The sequence below is a fragment of the Sciurus carolinensis genome, chromosome X (genome assembly GCF_902686445.1).
Source record: "Sciurus carolinensis chromosome X, mSciCar1.2, whole genome shotgun sequence".
Lineage (NCBI taxonomy): Eukaryota > Metazoa > Chordata > Mammalia > Rodentia > Sciuridae > Sciurus > Sciurus carolinensis.
Window position 1 is genome coordinate 129,692,233 of NC_062232.1, and position 24,604 is coordinate 129,716,836.

Consider the following 24,604-nt stretch of genomic DNA (forward strand, 5'->3'; position numbering starts at 1 on the left):
GTGGGTCCCTCAGTTCAAATGAGTCCTTCCTTGAGCCTGTGATCATAAGGCGCTTTGTAGAGCTGCATTGTCCTACGCGGTAACTATAGCCAGCCATTAAGTTGCAACTTAATTAAAGAATTACAATTTTGTTCCTCATTGCACTGGTCAAATTTCAAGTGCTCAGTAGCCACAGTGGCTGGTGGCTACCATATGGGATGGTGCAGGTAGAGAATTTTCCAAAATGTACTATCTATGTCACCACTTCAGTGCAAATGTAAGGTTGATTCCTCATATGGATCCTGAAGCCACCCTCAAGGCCACTCCCCTGTGGCATATGGTCATTGATGGTCTGAATTTGGCCAGCCCCCATGCTCAGGCTCCCCTAGATAATTGCCCAGAAGAGAAGCCCTCAAGGAATTCTGGGTGCTTGTGCACATTTGAAAAAATGTCCTGTGATTGGTCAGGCTCTGATCTGAGCACTTGACAACTGGGACACAGGGTGCCTAGCTGGGCTTGGGTAAGTTGCCTCTCAGAATAAACGTGGCCCCTTGTCAGAATGTGGCCAGTCATGCCAGGAGCCACATCTTATGGGTGTGATGACCACTGGGGACTCTGGCCCTTAGTCATTCAACCATATTTATAGTGGCCCATGCCCTGTGTTAGTACTTCCTGCAGCAAATGCACTTTGCTGAGTGTTCATCTACGGCAACCAAATTGAAGTGCTGGAGCCAGCAAAATGAAGTGCCATGAGGCCAGGCAGTGTCTTCCAGGGCTCAGGCCCCATGGCACCCCCACTGGCCCAGCAACCCGGACTCAGCCAGACAGTCCTGACCCCTCGCTCCTCAGCGGCCACACACGGCTGGTACCTGCTGTACCAGACAGTGCCGAGTCCTTGCTCAGATGCTGAAGCCACTCCCAAGCCACTCCCCATGACACCTTGAAAGGAAGTGGGTGAAGAAGTTGTGCATGCTCAGGGCAGCCCATCCACCCCTGGGGATTCTGGGTCCTTTGTCAGTAGGGCCATTTTGCTGGCATTGAGATCCAGGGTTGTGCTCCCCAAGGACTCGCCCAGGTGCCCAGACACCCATGCTGGAGGGAGGCTTCCTTCCAGGCACAGCCTGACAGGCCATGGGGATGCTGGACCTGAGCTCATGCTGACTCCAGCAGTCCTCCCATGCCCAACTTGGGGCAAAACCCACATCCAGGCACTGCTTGGTCCTGTTTTGGCCCTGCCATGTGCCCATCATGCTGCCAGAGCTTCAGAAACAGCAGGGAAGAGTCAGGGCTAGGGGGCAGCTTCAGGAGGAGCCCAGACAGACCCCACAGATGGGCAAGGCACTGTTTTTTTTTTTAAATAATGTTGAATTCTTCCTATTAAAAACAATGCTTTTGTTGGGAGCCGTGGAACATGACTGTAATCCCAGACACTTAGGAAGCTAAAGCAGGAAGATCCCAAGTTCAAGGCCAGCCTGGGCAACTTAGTGAGACCTGTCTCAAAATAAAAAATAAAAAGGACTGGGGATATAACCCTGTGATAAAACACCCCTGGGCTCAATGACCAGTACCAAAAACATTAATGATAATAATAATAATAATAATAATAATGCTCTTAATGTGCATGTTCTTTATAGAATACCCACACAGAGACATCGAAAACATAGAACCTCCCCCAGTCCAGTCCCCAAAATGTAAGCCACTGTTTTCATTTTATTGAATTTGTTTCTGCTCCCTTTTCTTTGCGTAACTTTTTTTTAACATTACTGTAATTATACCATGGGCTCAATTGTGTAATCTATTTTTTAGTTCACATAAGCATTTTCTTTATTAATATAATCCCTTCCTAAATGAACATTTTTTCGAAATGGATATAGTTTAATTATAGTTTAATGTTTAAAAGATTATGAAAGCAGTAAGTACTTATTGCAAAAATAAAGAATGAACTTGAATCATGCAAAGAAGAAACTCCAAATGATCACTCACTCATTCAACAGTTATTTATCAAGCACCCAGACTGTATCAGGGCAGTTCTCAGTAATTACAGTTTTTAATGGCTGAATAGTATTCTCTCAAGAGATCATAATTCACTTAATTATTTGACTATTTTTGGAAACCCAGGCAGTCGGATTTGTTTCGCCCTTATACACAAGGCTCTGCTGAGCATCTTGGTGCAGAACGCTTGCCCTGTCCTGAGGAGAGTACCCAGACACAAGCCTGTTCTGCCAAGTCGCTCTCCAAAGGGTGTTTCAGTGTGCCAGAGGACTTGCACATGCACCCTTGCCAGCATTAGGTATTACAATCAAATAACCTGCCATAAGTATCTAGGTCAGCAAATAGCTCCTTTAGTTTGTGTTTCTTTCATTGCAAGTGATGGTGAGCATTTTTCCACGTTTATAAATTACATCTTTTCTTTTAAATGAATTACCTGTTCCTAACCCCAATTTACTGATGTCTTAGTGTTTCTCCTGTAGGTTTGAATAAACTTTGACATGAAAAATAGCAACAATTTAACATCTTTGTTGCAAAAAAAGTTTAACCTCTTTGTTCTTCGACTTTTTTTCTCATGTAAAAGGTAAACACTTTTGTCACAACTTTTTTGTGATTTCTTCCATTGCTTGTGGGCTTACAAAATCCCTTACAGAAATTTGTGAACTCTTCCTTTCTGGGTTTTGCATGTGTGTGTGTGTGTGTGTGTGTGTGTGTGTGTGTGTGTAGTTTGCATTTTTAAGATGTTTAAATCTTTAACGCAGTAGTCAGCAACTTCTTTTGCAAAGGGCCAGGTAGTAAATATTTTCCACCTTGTGGGCCACATGGTCTCTGTCTCAAGGACTCCAGGCTCTGCATAGAAGCCTGAAAGTAGTTGCAGACAATAAGATACATAAATGAATGGGTATGGCTGTGTGCCAGTAAAATTTTATTCACAAGCACACTTGGCTGCTGGATTTGGCCCTTGGGCTGTAGTTGCCAAACCCTGTTTAACCCAAAGGAAACTTGCATTGAGGAAGTGTGAGGTGAAGGAGGTAAGGTATGTCCTTTGCCACTTTTCCCTGTTTCCTTAATCAAATTAGTTGTTTCCTGGAGGAAGGTCCCCCTTCCTCCCTCCTTCCCAAATCAAGCACTCTGGACATCTTTGGAGTTCCTGAGCAGTGGATGTGTCCCCACAGGGTCAGGTGGCAGCTGGCTCAGCAGACCCTGTGTGTTTTCCCAGAGTAGGTAGGTCAGGCAGAGGCATTGGCCTCTTTGCTCCTCTTTTGAATGAAGGTGTTTGAAAGAGAGCTACCTCATCCTCTTTATTTGACTCACCTGGGAACCGTCAGTCCCTGGACTGTCTCAACACTCAAGAATTCTTTGCACTCTGGCATTTTTGACACAAACCTGAAACCAGGTTAAGACATGCAGAGTGGCAGGCTTATTGCTGAACCAACATTTGCACGGATGGCTGGCCAGGGGCATGATGGTGGCACAGGGCATGACAGAGAGGGGAGGAGCTCTTTCTCCAGATTAGGCCAGCCCCGCTGAAACCACTGATGCCCTCAGAGCACAGCAGGACAATGTAGCCAGCCTTGCTTCCCTGGCAAGGTGAGGGCTCTGGGCCACGCCCTAGGCCTCCGACTGCCTCACCAGTTACAGAGGACCTTCCCTATCTGCCCTGCCATGGGCCTCGGCTACATTTCTCTTGGAAGAATCCAGGACATACCATATCTTGGTTTGGAGTCACAGGCCTACGAGGGATGGCTGTAACCCAGAGGTAGCTGGTCTGGGCTCCTCTGGCTCCTGGGGTCTCTGAACACTGTTGTAAATGGGAGGCATAGTCGGTCTTCTTGCACCTCCCACCCAGGCTAGTCCCTCACAGCCTGTGACTCATCTGCCCACAGCTCAGTGACGAGCAGTTGGGCCTTTGCTCTTGGAAACCTCTGACCTGGGGAGCAGATCAAAAGGATCCCCCTTTGGGGTGAAGGATAAGAGTGGGCTTTCCTAGAGGCTGCTGCCCAGGATCCCTGTCCTGGCAACCCCCAGAGAAACCCACATGGCTGCGTCTTGTAGGTAGGACAGGGTGGCAGGGGTGCATTCAGGCAGAGCCAGGGGCTGTCTCTCATGGCCTTGCCACTCTCTCCAGGAGAAGGAAACAGTTCCACAGCACTGTCATCAAAGGTGGCGCCAGGGTGGCAGGTCAGGGTCTCCCCCAAAGGAAAGGACAGGGTGTATGTGCTGGGCAGAGGCCCCTCTAGTGTCCTCATCCACAGTCGTTGCTGCACTCTCTTCCAGCTTTGCAGCCACTCCATGACCCAGTAACTCCTTCCCCATCTCTCAGCCTCCGAGAACATCTGCCCATGAGCACACAGGGGACGGTAGGGGGGATCTGGGGAAGGAACCAGGCTGGGCGTGTGATGGCTGTGGGGCTTGCTGAGGGGGACCCTTGGACCCCACGTTGGAGTTGCATCCTGACGTGAGACAGGCCCCCCTGCCCTGTAGGACCCCTACTCCTCCCGGTACCCCTGGGCCCTGCATGAGCTTTATGGTGCAAAGCTCAGTCCATGTGATTCAGACAGCAGCCAGGCCCTTGGTGACCTTCAGGTCTTGCCATCGCAGCCAGTTGTGGTTGGCAAGGATGCTGGAGCAGAGCCTGGCAGCCTTTCAGGTGACCCTCCCTGGGCTGCAGCCTCTGAGGTGTCCTCCTTCGGGGGCATCGTTGGCCACTGGCTCTTCCTCCGTCCCTGCATTTGACAGTGGGCATCTGGCCTTGGTTAGCCTAGAGAAGTGGCACCAAGGCTTTGGTGTGCTAGTTCTTTGTGTCTGGGTCACAGAAGCACAGCAACCCTTGACTTCCATCTTTAGTCTGAACTGGCCTTTTCTGTCCCCATCCCCTTCCAAGAGTAGCATGGTCAGGGACTTTTCTAAGGGCTCAGAGTAGCCTGGTACCAAGAAGACTGAGCTTCCAGACCCCCACCCTGTGTGCCCAGAGTCTCTGTATAGTTCACCTGGTGAACTCTTTCTCCAGTTTGGGTTGACTTTCTATAGTCAGTCAGGTCACAAAAGGGACACAAAGAGGATAATTTGCAATCAGTTAGAGACTGCTGGGGGCTCACACAGCTCTAGCCCCTGGCCTTAACTCCAATCAATGTCCCCAGTCTGTCCTCTCAGACCTCAGCCTGTTTCCAGAAACCAGCAATCCCCCCACCCCACCACACACACCAGGCTCACTCTGGGTCCTGTGGAGCCCAGGTCCCAAGAGGACCCATGAGTGAACTGGAAGTCTTATCTAGTCACTGCCTGTCCTGACTGGAAGGACTCAGCCTCTGGGCCTGCAGCCTCCATGGCCTCCAGCAGTCTGTAATTTCCTTAATTACCTGTTTAGACCTTGGCTGCTTCCGGTCTTTGGAGCTGACTGTGGGACTGGGAGCTGGGAGGAGCAAACACCATGGTACCTCGGACAGAGCTGGGGAGACTTGGGTACCTCTCATCCTAGCCACAAGTTCTCTGGCTACGAAAGGCCTGAGAATGGGGACCTGGCTATCTCCTGGAGCCAGACACAAGGTCTTGACCCCTTTGTGGGCTGGCTTCTTCCACAGAGGCCAGCCACAGTGTTCCTGGGTCCCCTGCCTCTCCTGAGAGCACAGGCTGGCTGGGCCACCTCTGCCATCAGGGCAGGAGAGCCGTGGGGCCAGCGTGTGCGGAGCGCGTGCGGGGGCGGGGCGCAGGGCTGGCTTGGGCTCCTGCTGCAATGCAGCTCTCTGCCCGCACAGCTCGCTGTAATTGGATAATTAGTGTCATTACGCTTCCTGCCCATCAGCTTCTCCAGCTCCTGCTCCCTCGCTCTTCCTTTCTCTAACTCTCGCCTTCCCTGGCAGAAAACAAATGACCGTTCCCTCCTTCTGTATGGAGTCATGTCCCCAGTAATGATACTTCAAGGCCCCAGCTGAGTGGGGACTCCAACTTTCGTCTGGGGCCCAGGGCCTCCCAGCACTGTGAGGGCCACCTGTGTGGGAGTTTTGTCTTCTCCCTGTCCTAGGTAGCCCAGAGTCATTAAATGGAATGTTCTAGCCTCACTGATGGAAACCTCGCCCTGCCCTATGAACTCTGGGATTCGGTTGATCTGGGCTTCGGAGCAGGCAGAGGAAGGGGAAGGTACAATGTGGTGACCCAGAAGGGATCACGTGACCAGGCTTCTCTGACTCCAGTGCCTGTACTCCCAAACCCTGAGGTTTATAGGGACAGATTTCCTGTCCAGTTACTTTATTGAACTCTTTTTTTTAATTGGTTCTAATCATGTGTTCATTGCTTTCTGGGGTTTTCAGGGCAGTTGCTTGGCAGAGGAATCGCATAGAATCCTCTGCAACCAGACCACCTGAGTTTACGTCAGCCTCTGCTCCTTGCTGACTGTGTGTCCTTAAGTAAACCTCTTAATCTCTCTGTGCCTCAACTGCTTCGCCTCTACAGTGGGCATAATCATCCCTTGCCATTGAGGCTTAGCACAGTGCTGGCCTGGGCTTCAGGGCAGACAGAGGGAGGAGATGATAGGGTGACCCAGGAGGGTAAGCAGTGCAGAACTAATGGACTCAACAAAGAGCACTGTCATGGCTGAGCGTGGTGGCACACACCTGTAATCCCAGCTACTTGGAAGGCTGAGACAGGAGGATCACAAGTTCAAGGCCAGCCTCAGCAACTTAGTGAGACCCTGGCTCAAGACAAAATTAAATAGGGCTGGAGATGTGGCTCAGTGGTAGGACACTTGCCTAGAACACGCAAGGCGCTTGGTTCAATCTGCAGTACCCCCCACTCAAAGAGCACTGTCGTGACTCACACCACAGGAGGCCACTCAGACCCAGTATCCACCACCCTGTACACAGAGCCAAATGCCTGGTGGGGCTTGTTTGGTTCTTGAATTAGGGTGAAATCCACCATTTAGGCCGACAGTTCAGTGACACTAAGCTCATTCTCTTCACTGTGCGAGCATCCGCACCGTCCCTCTTGGGAACCGGTTCATCTTTCCAAACTAAAACTCTGGTGCCCCCTCCCCCAGCTCCTGGCACCCACCATTCTACTGTCTGTCTCTATGACTTTGGCTATTTTAGGGACTTCCTAGGAAAGTGGAATCTGACAGTTATCTGTCCTTTTGTGCCTGACTCTTTTCGCTGTGCCTTATGTCCTCAAGGGGCATCTACCTTATACTGTGTCAGAATCCCCTTCCATTTTAAGGCCGAATGATATCCCACTGTATAAATAGACACAATCTGTTTGTCCATTGATCTATCTACGGACACTGTAATGCTGCTGTGAACATAGCTGTCCAAGTATCTGAGTCTCTGCTTTCACTTCTTTAGGGATGTCCCTAGAAGTAGCACTGCTGGATCCCGTGGTAATTCGATGTTCAATTTTTTTCAGGAACTGCCATACGGCTTTGCACAGTGACTCCACCATTTAACGTTCTATAGTGGGGCTTTCTTTTTTTTATGATGGGACTTGTTTTAACTGAAGAATCCAGAGCCCTCCTTGGAGTCTCTGAAAGCAGACAAATGCATGGTCTCAAGCTTGGCTGAGCGTTAGATATCCTTGGGGGGTACAGTCCCGCCTCCCACCCCACCCCTTCAGAATGGGCAGCTCTGGGCCCAGGATTGTGTATTTTTAAAGTTCTCCTAGGAGCAGAGAGGCCTATGCAGGGCTGGCATAGACTGCTCTAGATGAGACTAAAGTGCTTGGCCATCCATTAGACGTTTACCCACCTGAAAGCAGGGGTGGAATTGGGTAATGTCCCAGTCTCTGCCACCTCCAGGAATCTAGACTTAGGTTTCTCTGGATTCCAGAATCTTTCTTGATTGGACCCTTAGTGGCAGGGACTTCCTGGAGACAGTTTGTGCATGTGTCTTGGTACTGGGTGTGCAGAGCCCCTGTGGTCGGTTGGCCAATACCTAGTGAATCCTCCAGGTGCCCCTGCTGTGCTTGCAGGTCCCCAAGGAGCTGTCTTGCAGGGGCAGACCTTTGGGCAGGTGGGTGTGTGTTGGAGTGGGGAGGGGGTACTATGGTGGTGGTTGACCCTTTCTGTTGTTATTCTTTTTGCCCAAAGCTGTTCCCTGCTTGAGAGCCACTTGGTGTGTGCACAGATTGTACCAGGAACAGGGGGAGGAAGGAACGGAGCAGCAGGGGGCGGGGGAGCCTGTCCCTTTAAATCTGTTTTCTCGGTTTTATTTCCTTCTCTTTTCCCATCCTCCTCCCTCCACCAGCACAAGTGGTGGGGCTGCAAGGGCCCAGGAGCTGCAGTGACGGTGCCTCTGAAATATTAATGAGGCTGTTCTCTGCCTGGCTCTTTCCCTCCCCCCTCCTAGGCTGCATGCAGGCCTCGTCCTTGGAACCCTCCTTGCCCCTCCCTGGTGGTCGCCAAGGTGCGTCAGACAGAGGGGAGGGGCTGGGGCGGGCAGGAGGGAGAAGGCCTTTGGAGAGGAGGGGATGTCAAGGGTTAAAGGGGTCTCCCAGGGGTACACGGGCCAAGTCTATACCTGTCCTGACCACACCAGACCCAGGAGAAGGCAGGGTGGCTACCAACCAGGGTCCCCTCTTCCCACACCCTTTCCCTGGTTGCTCCCCACCTGGCCCCAAGCCCCACCCCAGTCTGCAGGTGTGCTGCTGAGCCACGCAGCCCTGGATGTGTCTGTGGGGCCTGGGGCTGGGCCGCTAGCTCTCCCTTGGACTTCTCTTCCTCTCCCCACTCCATTGGGCCAGGCCCATGGTAGAGGTGCCTGGAGGTGGGCAGAAGCCGGGCACTGTTATCTCAAGGAATCCCCATGGTCCATCACGCTGCTGAGCAATGGGCACTTCTGGAAGGCCAACCTTACTTGGTGGGCCTGCATGGAGATGCTGTCAGGCAGTTAAGGAGGGCTCATGGAAGCGTGAACCTGGACTCTGTTTCTGCTTCCTTCACATCTCAGGGCCACATCGTCCTGGGCCTGGCTCTGGCATCGGGACAGTGGAGAGCCCCAGGTAGCAAAGCCTGGCCCTTTACCTCAGGCATCCACCCACTGGACTAGTGCAGGGTGGGTGTTCTTGTTGGTGTGGGCCCAGTAACCAGGGAGCAATTCCAGCCTGGGACTTCCTGGCTCCTAGCTCGTGCTGGTGGCTGGCTCCTTCAACCCCAGGGGAGGCAGCAGCACTTGGTGGCAAATGCCCATCATCGGCATGGGGACACATGCCCCCAACGAACTTGGCTGTTGCCAAGCAGGGCTGGCCCTGGGGCTGTTTCCAGACTTGAGAATGGGTTGAATTCTAATGCACTTTTGAGCTCTGACTTGGGAAATTGTGGTGGGCTTCCTCCCAATTCGTTGTCTCCCCTGAAGGCGAGGCTGGGCACCCCACACAGAGCAGGTGGCCAAGGGGAGTACAGTCCGAGTCTGCTGGGAAAGCTGCTCAGGGTGTCACCAGGGTGTCCCATCGTGGGTGGCTATGACTCACCTCAGGCCATGTAGAAGGCAGGGCTGGGGGGCCAGGGCCAAGCAGGAGCCTGCAGTTTGGCATCTGTGGCCCTGCCTGAGCCTCATTTCCCTGTATGATATGGGTGTCTGTGTGGCTACAAAGAGGGCTTGGATATAAGCGTTGGCAGGTACTGGGATTCCAGGACACTGGCAGCTCAAAACTCTGTTGGGAGTGAGCTCACCAGAGGGGAGCCAGGAGACAAAGGTGTCCCTCACTTGGGAACTTTACAACTCCCTGGAGGACAGCCCAGAGCCTTGGTGGAGTCCAAGGGGATTAAATCAGAGGAGCTGGGAGATCCCCCAAAGCCCCATTAGAGATGGTCAGAGAGAGACATCACAGGGAAGGACCTCTGGGTTTCTGGTTGAGGGGCATGCACTCTCTTTTGGCCTGAGGGGGAAGTGAAGGTGTCTGGGCCCCACCTGAGGGAAGAGTCTCGAATGTATTTGGATGATGGGTCTGGTCTTAGGTTATGTCCTTCAACAATCCCCTGAGGTAGCAACCTGTTAACAGCCACATAGTGAGGGTGAGGTAGGCTAGGGAACCCAACACAGGTCTCTGCTCTCTCCACCCCATGATGCTGGCCAATTTGTGCCAAGATGGAGCAAATGCCGGAAGGTCCCAGTGCCCCTCTGTGGAAGTCCTCAATTCAATTAAGCCAATTAAGGTCTGAAAGATGAAAGAGCCCAGAAATGGTACGTTCCCTGCCCTTTTGGTGCCTACAGGCCGTTCTCGGCAACCAGCCCAGGCCGGAAACTCTGTCAGGTCTGCAGAACTGATAGGCCTGGTCACTTCTGTTCTTGGCCATTTCAGTGATGGCTGTTGTCCTTATTCAAACTGAGAGAGGCCATTGCTCAGGCTTACAAAGACCCAGAGAAAGAAGAATATATGCTCTGTGCTCTCTGTGGTAGCTAATAATTACTCAAAAATGGGCCTCACCTCAACTGTTGGCTCCTAGCCTATGGCCTGTTAAGTTCATGAAGACAAGGTGTGTTAATGTGAGTGCCCACCCTGATCTGCCCTTCCCCCATTCACTCATTCTTCCAGCCCTGTCCCCATCTAGGGCTGACCATACAGTAGACTTCCTGCCGACTCAATAACCACACATCTCAAAGAGCTAATGACCCGGAAAGTGGGAGAGACACAGTCACCAACTATTGCAGTGCCGAGCAGAGCAAAACAGGAATGGGCTGTGGGATTCTAAACCCCGCAGCAGTCAACTTTGACTGGAGTATTAACTGGAAGAGATTTTTGGAGAACGTTCCACTGGAATTGTGACTAAAAAAATTTGTTGGAGGTCAGCAGGTGGAGATGGGAGAGAAGGGTGTGCACTCAGGTCTCAGCTATGTGACTGTGGGAAAGTGAGTAGTGCCATAGGTAGGCCAGTGTGGGGCACAGTGAACAGCCAAGGGGTGGGGACAGGAGGGGGTCCAGAAGGTGCTTTAAAGGAACTAGGTCCTTTGCTTGATGGAGCTGGGGAATCAAAACAGGGAGCACGGCAGGACCAACGAAGTTTGTTCTAGAGTGATGGTACCTGAACTGGAGGAGCTGGTGACTCAGAGCAGCATGGTGACCAGTTGCCTGATAGGGCAGAATCTCTCTGGCTGCAGGGAGGGGACACATCTTGACCTCATCAGAAGGTCTTGCCTCTCTGCCCAGTGTTCTTACCGTGAGTCACCACAGGTCCAGTCAGCCACAGTGATGACAGTACAGCAGTCGGGAGCTGCTCAAAGACCTGGTGTGGCTCTGACTAGGCTACTACTGCTGCTTAATTGAGAGCATGGCCATACTGGGCATCAGGGGCAGGGAGTAGGAGTGGAAGGACAGACCTGGCCTTGTCAGAGGAAGGAGAACTACAGACTGAGTAAGGCCCCCGCGCATATGGCCTGCAGGTGTTTGCTCTGAAGAACAGGAATTTCTATCAGGCCCATTGGCTGTTCACTCTGTCCCCTCCCTATGATCCCACAGGCACCCTACAACCCCCTCTACTCCTCCAGGTATGTGAAGAGGCTGAAAAAATGAATGGGCTCCAAAGGAACAAAATCCTCCATCTTTCCTTTTAGAAAGAGCTCAGTTGGGGACATCGACTGGAGTCCCAACACACCTGGGCCCCACTGATTGGGTCTCTGCCAGCAGCCCTTCCTGCCTGGGGCCTAGGGGTTTTGTACTGGCCTAAGCCAGTGCCTCTGTGTACAAGCCAGACCTGTCTATTCCTCAGTCTAGCAGCCAGCAGGCTGGAGGTGGCAGTGGTCAGACCTCGCAGTTGCTATATGCTGGGGTTGCATGGGGCAGCCAGAGCTCAGCTCCGAGAAAGGAGAGGAGAAGGCGCACCTGGTAGGCCGAGGCATTGTCCTGAGCAAAGGTCCCAGGGCAGGGCTATGGTGGAAGCAATCTGAAGACAAGGAGTGCAGGTGTCAGCCAAAGCAGCCATTGCTGCCTTGAGCTGTTGGAGGCAGTAGACCCTGCTTCCGCTGGCACTGCCATTTCCCTTGGTCGAGCCTCAGATTCCTGCACTGACGAAAGGAGAGTGATTAGTGCCACTACCTCCTACGTGGCTGGGGGGTGCTCACGGGGCACCCCCGGAAGGAGCCTGCCCGCCCCACCTGGCTTCCTGTCCTCACATTGCTTGCCGCAGGCATTCCTGAGCTCAGGGCTCACCTCTGCTGCTCAGTCAAGCAGAAGGGCCTCAGCTCCTCCCCTCGCCCCTCCACCTCTCCTCTCTTTTGCCTCCTTTCAGTTTTTTCTCCCACATGTGCCTTCTTGAAACTCCACGGATCTTGGCTCTTGAGCCTGACCTGATCTCTGTCACCCAGCTTCTTATGTGTCTACCAGATAGAGAAGGGGTTAATTTAGTCTTGCAGACCCTCTGTCCCCACCACATGTACAGGCACGTATAGATGCTCAGTAACTATCGTCAGATGATCAGCTGGAGGAATGGGTGAGAGAGCAGTGTGTGGGAGTGGAGAAGATGGTGCAGTCATGTGTCCGTCATGTTCCCACATCGCCAGGAAGTGAAGGCTTCTCCACGTGGCAAGTGTCTAGAAAGTTAACACCAGGTGTCCAGACCTTTCCGTCAGGGACCACTTGGGATGGACATTTTCTGAAGCACCTCCTATGTATGTCCCCAGACCCCCTGACCTGTGGCTCCTTGTGGATCTCTCTTGTGTGGGCTGGGGGCATGTGTTGGAATAGCCCATGGTTTCCCAGAGACTCTGGTCTCCTCTCCTGAGGGCTGTGGTACATCAGATAGGGGTTGGTAGGTTCGTAGGATGGAGCCTGCTGGGCTTGAAGAGGCAGGAGCTGTCCTGAGAGCAAAGGCATGGACCTGCCCCACCCCTTTGCCTTCCCAGGGTCCTTTTTGCCTTTTTTAGGGTTCTGTTCATCCTAGGTGGTTCTAGATCAGAAAACTGGAGCTTCCCCAAAGGTGAGAACTGGCCCAACCGAACCTTGTCACTGGAGGTCTCAGATGATGGCAAGGCCAAGACTATGTGTGCTGGACTAGTTGAGTTCCAGGAGGATGTGGGCTGCTTAGCACATGACCTTGGGGGATGCACCCTGTTATATGCAGGCAGGAAGGAGATGTGGGGAAAGTGAAGCCAGGGAGGGCTGTGACCGAGCCAGGAAGGGGGCGGGTCCAGTGTTCCCACCAGCAGTTCCTTGGCTGAGGGAAGGGGCACTGGTGTGTAGAGGGAGGACGACCACATGTTGCAGCCTGGCAGTGGCCTGCCTGCTCCTTACTTTGTCCTCAAGAGGGAAGCATGTGGAGGGGCGTGGATGGCTCTGTGCTGTGGGTAGGGTGTTGGCAGTCACCAGTGACCTGTGGCTGCTTTGGGCTTTCTCCCATGTGCCTTTTCCTGGGCACCGCCCCTTCTACTTCCTTTATCCCTTTCCTTTCTCTCTCCCTTCTTCCTCCTCCTTCCCTCTCTCTCCATCCCCCTCCTCTCCCCTCTCTGTCTCCCTCTCTCTGGGCCTCCTCCTTTCATCCCTCCTGGCCCCCAGGTACCCTCAGGGCTACAGAAATACCCTGTGCACTAAGCCTTGACCTCAAGCCCAGCTGTCCCCGTCCATGACTGGGCCTACTCCCAGGAGCCCCGCACAACCCCAGGCCTGAAACTGAGTCACTGTGGCTGCACCAGAAGACCACCAGGATTTATAGCATGCCAGCTGCACCGGGCGAGTCTTAATCAGGCAAGAGCAGGGAGTGAGATGGGGGGACAGGCAAGGAGCTGACCATGGGGAATGGATAATTCACCCATACCAGGCAGGACTGGCCACTGTCAATCCCAATGCCTCAGATAGGTTTCCAAATGGATTTGGGGACAATGACAGCCTTTGTGCCCCGGCTGGCTGGCACTGTTGGCAGGAAGGTCCTTGGCAGGAGACATGGACACTTCTTCCATCCCTACCTGGGCAAGCCCTCCCAGCTCTGGGTGCTCACAGTGGGCAGGACTGGGGGCGGCCTGGTGGGTGGGGCCTGGCAGGCTATGAGGGTCCCTGGCCCAGCCTGGCTTACACTGAGGGAAGATTTCAGAGTATGTTCTGGAAGACTGGACCTTAGTTCTGTCTCACCCCTTGGCTTCTTCTCACCTCCTCCCCAGGTGTCCACACTAAACCACCTTACCACCACCACTGCACCTTGCCGGGGCACGGGGACTGCAGGTGGCCACCTATTCCCATCTGTGGCTGGGCTGAGGCTACATCTGTGAGAAGGCCTAACAGACAGGATGGGCGACATGGCCAACAGTTCCATCGAGTTCCACCCCAAGCCCCAGCAGCAGCGGGAGGCCCCCCATGCGGGCGGCTTTGGGTGCACACTGGCTGAGTTGCGCACCCTCATGGAGCTCCGAGGGGCTGAGGCGCTGCAGAAGATCCAGGAAGCCTACGGGGATGTCAGTGGGCTTTGCAGGAGGCTGAAAACCTCACCCACAGAGGGTAAGTCCCTCTGGCTGGGTGGGGCACAGGAGTGACTGGGGACACAGGGCCTACTTACTCCAGAGGACGTGGTCAAGGGATCGATAGTACCCCAGCAGCAGCTTCCTAAAGGGGCTCTGTGGAGGGGAGGCCCAGGTGACCCTTGCTTGAGGGAACCAAGACCAGGACCCCTGACTGTGCCCTCCTTTTGAGCAGGAGACACTGTGCAGAAGGAAGTTGTTGTCCTCGGGGTAACCTGAGTTCTGTGTGTGTGGCCTGACCCCCTCCCTCATCTACACCTCCATGATCAGTTCTTCTCCACCCTGTACAGTGGGAGAGGTGGAAGAGGGGGATGAGAACAGTGCGAGGTGTTCACACAGGCAGAGGACCCCAAACTGAACCCCAGAGTCCCTTCCAAAGAATGAGGCAGGGCCAGGTGGTTCCCAGGCAATAGAGGCGGAAGACACAGCCCCATGTGCATTTTTGAGGGTTCCCCGTATGCTCATATCTGTGTTCAGTTAAGGGAGCCCAGAAGAGGTGGAAGGGGCGTGGGGTCAAGTCCCCTGGGACTGAGGTTGCAAGGCGGTTTGCCCTGGGAAGAGAGGAGTGGCCTGAGGATGGTCCAGGGCCATTTGAGTCTAGTGGGAAGGTGTGGCCACAGCTGGGGCACAGTAGGCCCATAGTGCTGATTGGAAGCAACAGTGGTCACAGTCTGTCCCAGACAGGCAGTGCCCCAGTGAACCTCTAGGAAGACCACTGAGCATCCTTTAGAAGAATCTGGGATAGAGGTCTGACTGCCATCTTGAATCCCCACCTCCCCCTGTGGAGGCAAAGCTTTGCCTTTCCCTGTAACAGCCTGCCTCAGCCCTGCTGGGGTCTGCCGTGAGGCAGGGACCACCCGGGAACCAAGCACAGCCCATACTCCAGGAACTGGAGCACTTCCTGGCCCAGCTGGCACTGGCCTGGCAGGGTTGCCAGGGCTAGCCCAGCCCAATGCCAGGCCTGCTCCCCAGCCAGCACTGATTGATTTCATCAGCTGCCTGTCTCAGTGGCGGCACCTTGGCCCACCCAGTGCTGCTGGCCCTGGCTGTCACCTTGGGTTCCTCCTGCTTGCTGGCATCCGTGTCCCATCCATCACCAGGCCCTGCCCACTCTAGTTTATAAATCAATCCCTTGATGCATTCCCTCCTGCCCGTTTCCTCTGCTCTGGTCCAGGCATGGCCCATCATGTCCAGCCTCCTTGCTCTGCCCTCGCCCCCCCCATTCACAGACTTTAGGGCACAAATAGGATCCCGTTGCTCTGATCTCACCCCAGCTGGGTTGCAGAAAGCTCACTCTGTCTGCAGCCGATGGTACATGGGTCCAAGGGAGAAGCAGAGGTGGGAGGAAGTAGGCCCATGGGGCAGGTGAGGAATTCCAAGATGGAGTGGCCTCCCTGGGCCACATGGGTCTCCCTGTACCCATGGACACCCTGTCCTGTCCGCCACACACACCAGCCTGGAGCAGCATGCTGTCAGGGCAGATGGCTGGGCTCTGTGCCAAAGGATCTCTTTCCTTCCCTCCTCCTTGCCCACCCCCCTGAGGACTTGGGGCCTCAGAGGAGGCTAGGGTGGAGGGCCATTTAGCCACAAGGGCTCTGGCCTCTCCCAGATCAAAGGAAGCAGATGGGCTTCAGCTGGCAGCTCTTCCCTCTGCCCGTCAGGCCTTGTTAAATATTTAAAATGTCAAGGCCCCTGGGAACCTTCCTGATTCTGCCACAGAGCTCAGGAACTTGCCTGGTGCCTGAGGAGGGGGTGGGCATGAAGAAGGGCAGGTGCGCAGGTGGCCCAGCTCCTGACTGGCTTCTGAGCACCTGTGTCCCTGTGCCCCAGTGGAGGAAACCAGCCAGGCCTGGGTCTTCGGCCTATAGAATGAAGCAGCCCGAGAATGAGCCCCTCCTCTCAAGCTACTCAGGCTCCAGCTGTCTGGTGCCAGGAGCTGGTTTCTCTCACTCCCCATGTCCCATCAGCCAGGCCATGAGCCTCCAGAAGGCATGAGGTCCTCAGAAGGCCAGAAGTGCTTACTCAGGCTCAACTGCTCATTCCCACCCAGAGACAGTGGCATGAGCTGCAGGAGGAGCTGGCTCCATGCCAACCCCCTGGCAAGGTGGTGCCCAGGAGGGGCTTTATGGAGGGGAGGGAGGCCAGGTAGGTGTGTAGTACACTGGGGGAGGGGGACTTTGACTACTGGCAATCAACACCTCAATCCACTGCCTTCTCAGTCTTTGTAGAGATCCAAGAGGATTCCAGAACCCGTCCTGAAGAAAGCTGCTCGTGTTTGTCAGAGAACCTCAATGATAGGCTTGCTAGGGGTACTTGGGCCCCATGCCCTCCCCTGTCTGGTCTCCACAGGCAGTCATGGGAAGGAGGGGGCAGATTAGCTGAGAGCCGACACGATGTGGTCCTAATCCAATTCTGATGGCATCTGGCCTCTGCTCTGGGCAGGCGGCCCATCTGTGTCCATGCCAACCAGCAGGCCCCTGCCCCCATGCCCTGGACCCAGGCTGCCCTAGGGCCTGCTGGGCAGGCGTGTGCTCAGAACCAGAGGGGCCTCAGCTGCCTCCACCCCCCACAATGAGTGTTGTGGCAGCAGAGGCAGCTGTCAGGACCCCCAAACCCACAGGAAGGGGGCCAGTCTGAGGGCAGCTGCTGGTTTCGGGTAGTGGGAGAGAATTGCTGCAGTATCAAGGGCAAATCAAGGCCAAGGGCAAGGCGGGGGGAGGGGAAGGGAGCTCCCACAGAAGGGGCCCAAGGGCCCACTGTCCTTGAGGACAGCCCAGGCATGTGCAGTGGGGCAGCAGAAGGCAGACTCACATGGTGCCTTGGGGACCTACAGGCTACAGGGGACTTTGGTCTCTCTCTGGAAGCTCCAGGCCAGGAGCAGCAGAAACCCCAGGTACGTGGGAGGCTCAGAGTCCTGCTGCCTCCCTGCGGCATCTCTCATAGTTCCTAGAGATGAAGGAGATAAGGCCCAGTCCAGAGTGATGGACAGGTCCCTTGCTGAATCCGTGGCCTCAGCCCCCTCCCCTGCCACCACAGAAGCTGAGGTCTGGAGTTTCTCCTAGGCGCCCGACTGGGGAAGCTGCAGACCTTCTGAAAGAGGCCTTTGGCGCTGGCGGAAATCTGAGCCACCAGCTGGGCCCAGGCGCCATGAGGCATGGGAAGAAAGGCATGGACAGCTGTGGCCCTTCTGAGTGGGAAGGACACTGCGTGGCCATCGCCTCACTGGGGTGGACGTGCCAAGGCTGTGTTGGCTGCGGCTGTGACTCTTAGTGGCCCTGCCATCTCAGATGGGCCTCACCCTGCCCCTCTGCAGAAGCCCCACCATCAGCACTTTTTGTTCTTGAGTCATCTGGGGCCGAGCCTTCCCTAGCTCACTGCCCAGTGAGGGCCCCAAGGGCCGGATGGCCCTCCTGCTCACCTCCTGTCTGTGCAGTAGGTGACAGAAGTTAGCGCCAGCCACTCAGGGCCAGGAGCCACAAGCTGCCATCTGTCCACCAGGTGTCAGTATGGGGCTGGGCACTTGGGGGATGCAGCACTGGGGGGTTGTGGGAACACAGGGAGGGGCTGGATTAGCCTGCACTGAGGATCCTGAGGGCCATGGGCAGTGGGTTGCTTCATCTCATCTGCCTACCTTTGCAGGCTCAGAGGCCCATGACTTAGATGCCAATCCTAAATGGGCTTGAGAAGACACATCATGTCCCCAGCCCACAAGAACTTGCCTATGGTATGGAGGTAGACTGCAGGACTCTAGAGCCATGGGTGGAGTCCCTGGGCCTACATCAGTTAAGGAGCCTCGGTTGCCTAGGACTAAGGAGGTCCCCCGCCAGTACTGGCTCCCTCCCCTCACCATCCTCTGCCTGCTGGTCTGGAGACAATGTGCCATCATCATCTCATTAACCCCAGTATCCCCACCTCTTGTCCTTAGGGATGATGGGTGACAATTAGACTAGGAGGGGTCGCTGTCATTGTGAGGCCAAGACCAACTGTGGCACTCCTCAGAAAGCTGACCATGGCTCTGGTCATAATTCAAGTCTCCGTGTGTGCACGCAGCCTCCCAGTCTAGACCCTCAGCTTGGGCTCAGAGTGGGCACTAGAGCCAGGCTCTGGGAGAAGTGTTGTGAATGAGGCAGCTGTCTCCTTGCATACCTCATGGGCACCGTGGCACCAGGTCCTTGCTCAGCCTCTCACCAGTCCAGTGTCCTGGCAGCTCAGCACCTGAGAGGCTCCATCATACTGACCTGGCCTCCAGTCAAGAGCTCTGACACACAGGCTCAGACCCCTCTCCTCTCCAGTGTCATCTGCCTCATCCAGACCGTGATGGGCAGGGCACCTCCTTCCAGATGATAGCAGTTCCCCACCCACCCCAGCCCAGGGACCCAGGTCCCTAGGCATGACTAAACCTCACCACCGGGACTCTGACTTTGCTTCTCCCCAGACCACCTTGTCCCCCAACCTGGTTTTTTGTCTCTCTCTTCTCTTCATGTGCCACTATTAGTCCCCCCGTCTGAACCCAAGAACTTGCACCTCCCACTAGTTGTCATACTCCCTCTCTTTGTTCCTTTCCGGAGAATCTCTGGAAAGCAGGTTTCCACTCCCTGTCTCCAGCGACCACTCTGTCCTCCTCAGCAGTTATTCTTCCAGAGATTCCCATATCCCTGGGCCCTGGCTGTGCATGTGCTCCTGGTCACCTCCATGCCCTGCTCCCTTTGCAAGTTAGGCTGTGTGACCTTACAGTCATGGGAGTGGGGATATGGTCAAGGCCCAGTGGCTTTCCTGCTCTTAGAATGTCCATGTCCCAAATGCACATTTCCATCTTATAAAGCTGCATGGGACCCAGTGTCTAGACTCCTTTGAAGAAGACAGGGAATCTGTGTTTGGAGCTAGAGAGGTCTTTCCTGACAGGAAGAAAGTTCTCCTTCAGAAAGGGTTCTGGTAACTTCTTTGGCATCCAGTTGAAACCAGGCTGATGTCACCCACACCCCTTTGATTGGTGACCTTCCCACAAACCTACTGAAGCTGCCTGGATGCTTACTTTTCCTGGGAAGCTGCTTGCTGCTCTCTTTTTTCCTGTCTCTGGGCAACCCTAGTCCACACCAGGCCCTGATGGTCCCCTCTGTGTTTTTCCCTTGTTGGGTATTAATCATCAGTTTCCTGCAAAGCCCTGCTCAGAGCACAAAACAGCACAGGGGCTCTTTACTCATGTGTGCACCATGAGGAGGCTGGTAGCCCCTCTACCTGACCCAGCATCCCTTCCTTCCACTGGGCTCTCTCAAGCACTCCCACATGCTTGGCCCCAAAGGTCTGCAGAGCTCCTGCCTTCTCCAACCCGAGTCTAGAGAAGAGGCAGCCCAGCCACAGTTCCCCCAAATCAGCAGGCCAGGCAGGGCCTCTTGGGGGTGCCCAGGACTCAAGCTAGCCTGTCCCATCCTTTCCCTCTGTGCTTCTATGCCCTCCTGGGACACTGTGCAGGCCTGGCGGACAGCACCAATGATTTGGAGAAGCGCAGACAGATCTACGGGCAGAACTTTATCCCTCCCAAGCAGCCCAAGACCTTTCTGCAGCTGGTGTGGGAGGCCCTGCAGGATGTGACCCTCATCATCCTAGAGGTGGCTGCCATCGTCTCCCTGGGCCTCTCCTTCTACGCACCTCCTGGAGAGGAGAGTGAAGGTGAGGGGCAGAGCTCTGGACTGGAAGGAGTGGAGGGAGAATCCTAGGATGTCCCACCCTGGGCTCAGCTCCATAACTTTTCTTTCTCTTCCCTTCTCTCCTTGGGCAAAGCCTGCGGAAATGTGTCCGGTGGAGCAGAAGACGAGGGGGAGGCTGAGGCTGGCTGGATCGAAGGGGCCGCCATCCTGCTGTCTGTCATCTGTGTGGTGCTTGTCACGGCCTTCAATGACTGGAGCAAGGAGAAGCAGTTTCGAGGTCTGCAGAGTCGCATCGAGCAGGAGCAGAAGTTTACAGTCATCCGGAACGGGCAGCTCCTGCAGGTCCCTGTGGCTGCACTGGTGGTGGGGGACATTGCTCAGGTCAAGTATGGTGAGTGTGCTGATCTTCACCCACCCTGTAAAGGAAACCTGACTCCCATTTCCGAGAAGCATGGGCCAGAGGAGACCCCCCGTGCAGGCTGTCCGTCGGTGCACAGGTCCCTTCACCCGCAGGGAGCATGAGGCAGGTGGGAAGGGATTACTTGAGATGCAGTCACACCCCGGAAAGCAGACTGTCTCCACAGCCTCTATGGAGGTGTCTCCCCACTACTGCAGGATGGAAATGTTGACCCTGTCCCCTGCAAGCTGGACAACGTGGTTAGGTGTGGGTGGTTCCCTCCCCCACTTGAGGGAGAGTGAAGGAAGAGGCCTTTGACTCCCTTGAGCACCTGGCTCATCAGGTCTAGAGGGACCTTCCCTGGGAGAGTTGGGAGGAGGTGGGGGGAGTTCTGTGAACCCACAGCCTCTGGTTCTGGCTCCGGGCTGACCTGTAGGAGACCTGCTGCCTGCCGATGGCGTACTCATCCAGGGCAACGACCTCAAAATCGATGAGAGTTCCCTGACGGGCGAGTCGGATCACGTGCGCAAGTCAGCTGACAAAGACCCCATGCTGCTCTCAGGTAAGGGCCACCTTCCCAACCAGCCCAGTGCAGTCAGATTGGAAGCCATTTGGCCCAACATCCCCATCCAAGCCACTTGCCAAACTCACCTCAAGGAACAATTTCCCTAATAGCCCTTCCAGTTAGGGAATAGAGGACTGTACCCACCACAAAGCCGGCATGGGCCACTGGAGAACTGGTGGTGGTACCTACAGCCACAGGGCTGCAAAGGGCCCTTGGTGGTCCTGAATGGGGAGGGAACTTTATGGGGGGGCAAAGCAGCACTTCTCCCAAATCTATACCTTCAAGAAGATCCAATGGAGATAAGTGTTCCCTTTCCAGAAGGTTCTGACTTAGCCTAGCATTTATCCCAAGGGGAAACACAGTGTGAAACTGGACAGAAAGGCCAGAGGCCTCTGGTGGAGCCTATGAATGGCTCACCTGTGCTTCTTCCAAATACCTGCTCCTCTGTGCCTCTGGGTTTCCTCTGAGCCTGGCTAGGATTTGGGTCAATATGGCTGTAGTAGCTTCTGAATGCTGAGTTCCTGCCTCTGGGATTCCCTGGGAACTGTTCTGTGGGCATTGAACATGTCTCCTGCCAGGTGGTGCAAATCTCTGTCTCAGTCTCTCTGTGTTGCTGTACCAGGCACTCATGTCATGGAAGGTTCTGGAAGAATGGTGGTAACAGCCGTTGGTGTGAACTCCCAGACAGGCATTATCTTTACCTTGCTTGGAGCTGGTGGAGAGGAGGAGGAGAAGAAAGATAAGAAAGGTAAGGCAACACTGACTTCCAGTTTCTAGTTGTGACTGGGACAGCAGGGCACTGCTCTTTCTTCTTTGTCTGCCAGTCCCAGGCTTCCAGGAGAGCCAGCCCTCAGAGGATGAGAGGCCATGTCCTCTCTTCTGCTTTCTCTTGGCAATCCTTCTTCTGGGGTTTTGTTCCCAAGAGCCAGCAGGCTGGGGGCCCCTCCAAATCTGTGTAAGGGCGGCTTCCCAGGAATGGCTGCTTCCTGAAGGCTTCGGGATGCTGCGCCTGGACAGGAATGAGGTCAGAGGGACAGGGGTTAGACTCATTGGCTTCAGGGTGTGCAACCCCCACAGTCTGGACGGCAAATGCTCAGTAAAGTGCCGAGAATCCTGGGTCAACATGACGGCCAGGGAAATGGGGGTCACAAACCCAGAGGTGGAGTGCTCTTGAGCACATCAAGGAAGAGAGAGCAGAAAGGATAGGATTTGTAAAAGGATGCTGGGATGGGAGGACGGCAGAATTGGCTCACCAGTGGGCGATGGGCATTCACCCTAGGGACAGCAGTGTCAAAGGACAGATGACTTTAGAGAGCCCAGCTCCATAGTGGCCCTGTCCTCCCGGATACAGAGCTAGCCCGCTGCCCTGCAAGCATGGCCAGTGTCCCCTTTGGTTCTCATTTTAGGGGCTTACAAGCTATGGAGCTGTCCTCTATACTCCCTGACCCCCTGGGTCTTGGCACTGTGGATCAGGCCATTCCCTTGTGTCACTCTGACGCACATCTGCTTACCACTCCCTTGGTCCTGGCCTGCGTTTGCCCTCAGGCCTCTCCTGCAGCCCAAACCAAGTGGGGAGTGGAGATTTCTGGATGTGTGCTTCCCCTCTACAACTGTAAAGGACCTGCACACGTGGGGAGAACTCTGCTTCCTGCAGGAAGCCTCCAGCAGGGCTCTGGGCCAATGATCTGGGGAAGGGACAGTTAGTCTTAGGCTGCTGGAGCCAAGAAAGCAGGTGAGACAGGTCAACATAAAGGAAGAGTGCTCTAGCAGCCCAGTCATGGGTCACCTCTTGAAGCTCTCTGCTCATAGAGGTAGTGACAGAGGAGCAGGGTGAGCTGCAGTGGCCTGGAAGCTTCCATGGACCATCTTTTGGCCACCTGGGCCTGTGTGTTCCATGTGGTTACCTCCCTGCTGCTGCCAGGCCAGGTCCTCCCTCCACCACCTCACATTTGCTGCATTGAGGTCCCTTTCCCTGCAGGGCGCAGTTCAGTGTCCTTCCTTAGCAAGTGTCCTAAGGGTGCATAGGCACATAGGTGAGCCGGGCCTCATCTGGGCTGGGCTGGCCAGGACTGGAGTCCCTAGACCTTTCTACAGGGAAGAACAATTGACTCTGCCTGGTGGCCCCTGGTTCCAGCTGTTTAGCAGGGAATCCCTTCCACACAGGACCTCCAGGGATACCTTCCCCCTGCTAAGGTTCTCTCCCTTGAGCTGCTGGAGCCTACACTGTCCTAGTGTCCCCTGTGGTTCCTTTGCAGAATCCTGACTTCCTGCTCTCTCCCTTAAATATTGGTGTTCTTCACAGCTGGGTCCTAAGCCCTTCCTCCAGTCCCTCTCAGGACCCTTCTTCCAACTCCCCTCAGCACCCATAGGCTGTGCAACTTAGGGGCCAGAGCTTCTTTGGGGAGGGGTGCTCTGAGGTGCCGAGTCTCCCCACTCCTTGCCTCACTGACTCCCCATGACTCAGCCCAGCCTGTTGGGCATACAGTGCCCCTGTCCACCTGCTGCCCTGCCCTTGCCTTTGACTCTAACTCCTACGTACCTTCCCCTTGAGGTTCCTCCCTCCCTCCCCCACGGTGCCTCCACTCCAGTCCACCTCCTGTGGCAGTGCTGAGCCCACACGCCTCCCTCCTGCTCTAGAGGCCTAAGGCTAGGTCTATAGTCCATCCTTCCTTTGGGCCCTCACAATCCCAGGGCTTCCAGTGGTGCCCCCTACCTGTCATGCTGTTATCATCTTACTGTTATCCTGTGTCTATGGGTGTCTCTCCCCTTCCACCTCAGAGGTCCCCTTCACTTCCAAACTGTCCCCAGCCCCCACAGGGGCCCTGGGCAGAGGCCCTAATCTATGCCCCATGTCTGGATAGGAGGGGAATCTCTCCATGGTTCTTGGGGACCCCAGATCCCAATGCCCCTGCCTGGGAACTACCTGGCACCTTGTCTGTGTTCCTGGATCCCCATTGACATGAGCTGTTGTGTGGTGACTGATAGATCATCCCACAAGCCCCTCCTGCCCTGGTCAGCTCACCTCTGGATTGGAGCCGCTATAAGCATGGCCTCCAGGACAGCCCTTCTAACTGCCACCCACCTCGCACAGCCCTCAGGTGTGGTCAGCACTGTGGGAGGGCCCTGCTCAGGACAGCAGTCCTTTCGGAAGCCTCCCACTGCTCTCCCATGTGACTCAGGGCCCATCCAGGTCTGCCTTTAGGGCTTCACCGTATGTCTGGTCTTAAGGCCCAATGGGAGGCCCTGGCTCTGGGTTTTGTGTGTTAACCACATGCTGGGAGATGGTGGCAGAGTGAGCCTGGAAAGCACAAGATATCAAGTTGGTCCCTCTGAGCAGTATCAGGGCCGCCAGCAACCAGGTGCATCCTTCCCTTCCTATCCCGCGTGGTCCCATGCTGCACTGTCTGAGCCCAGCTCTGCCTGCTGTCCTGTGCATGTATGTTTGTCTTGGCCATATAGATGTTCTCAAGTCTCCGTGTCTGTCATTCCTCTTCCATTGTAGGCAAGCAGCAGGATGGGGCGATGGACAGTAGCCAGACCAGAGGTAATGTGTGTGCAGCGCTGCTCAGGGCAGCTGAGGAGCCTGGGGGAGGGGACTGGGGAGGGG

The 24,604-nt window shown here is 54.9% G+C and overlaps 1 protein-coding gene across 9 annotated transcripts in view; it reads left to right on the forward strand.

Annotated features, from left to right (window-relative positions):
- Atp2b3 (ATPase plasma membrane Ca2+ transporting 3) overlaps positions 1-24,604 on the forward strand; it is a 67,387-nt gene that overhangs the window by 4,049 nt on the left and 38,734 nt on the right. For 6 of the 9 annotated variants that reach the window (XM_047535434.1, XM_047535437.1, XM_047535438.1 and 3 more), the window contains exons 2-7: positions 14,037-14,370; positions 19,860-20,057; positions 20,169-20,426; positions 20,869-20,994; positions 21,620-21,745; positions 24,500-24,541. In XM_047535434.1, coding sequence (XP_047391390.1) covers positions 14,163-14,370; positions 19,860-20,057; positions 20,169-20,426; positions 20,869-20,994; positions 21,620-21,745; positions 24,500-24,541 — 958 coding nt within the window. In that variant the 5' untranslated portion in view covers positions 14,037-14,162. The remainder of the gene's footprint in view (positions 1-14,036; positions 14,371-19,859; positions 20,058-20,168; positions 20,427-20,868; positions 20,995-21,619; positions 21,746-24,499; positions 24,542-24,604) is intronic. The other 3 variants (XM_047535436.1, XM_047535440.1, XM_047535442.1) reach the window with 1 other exon arrangement.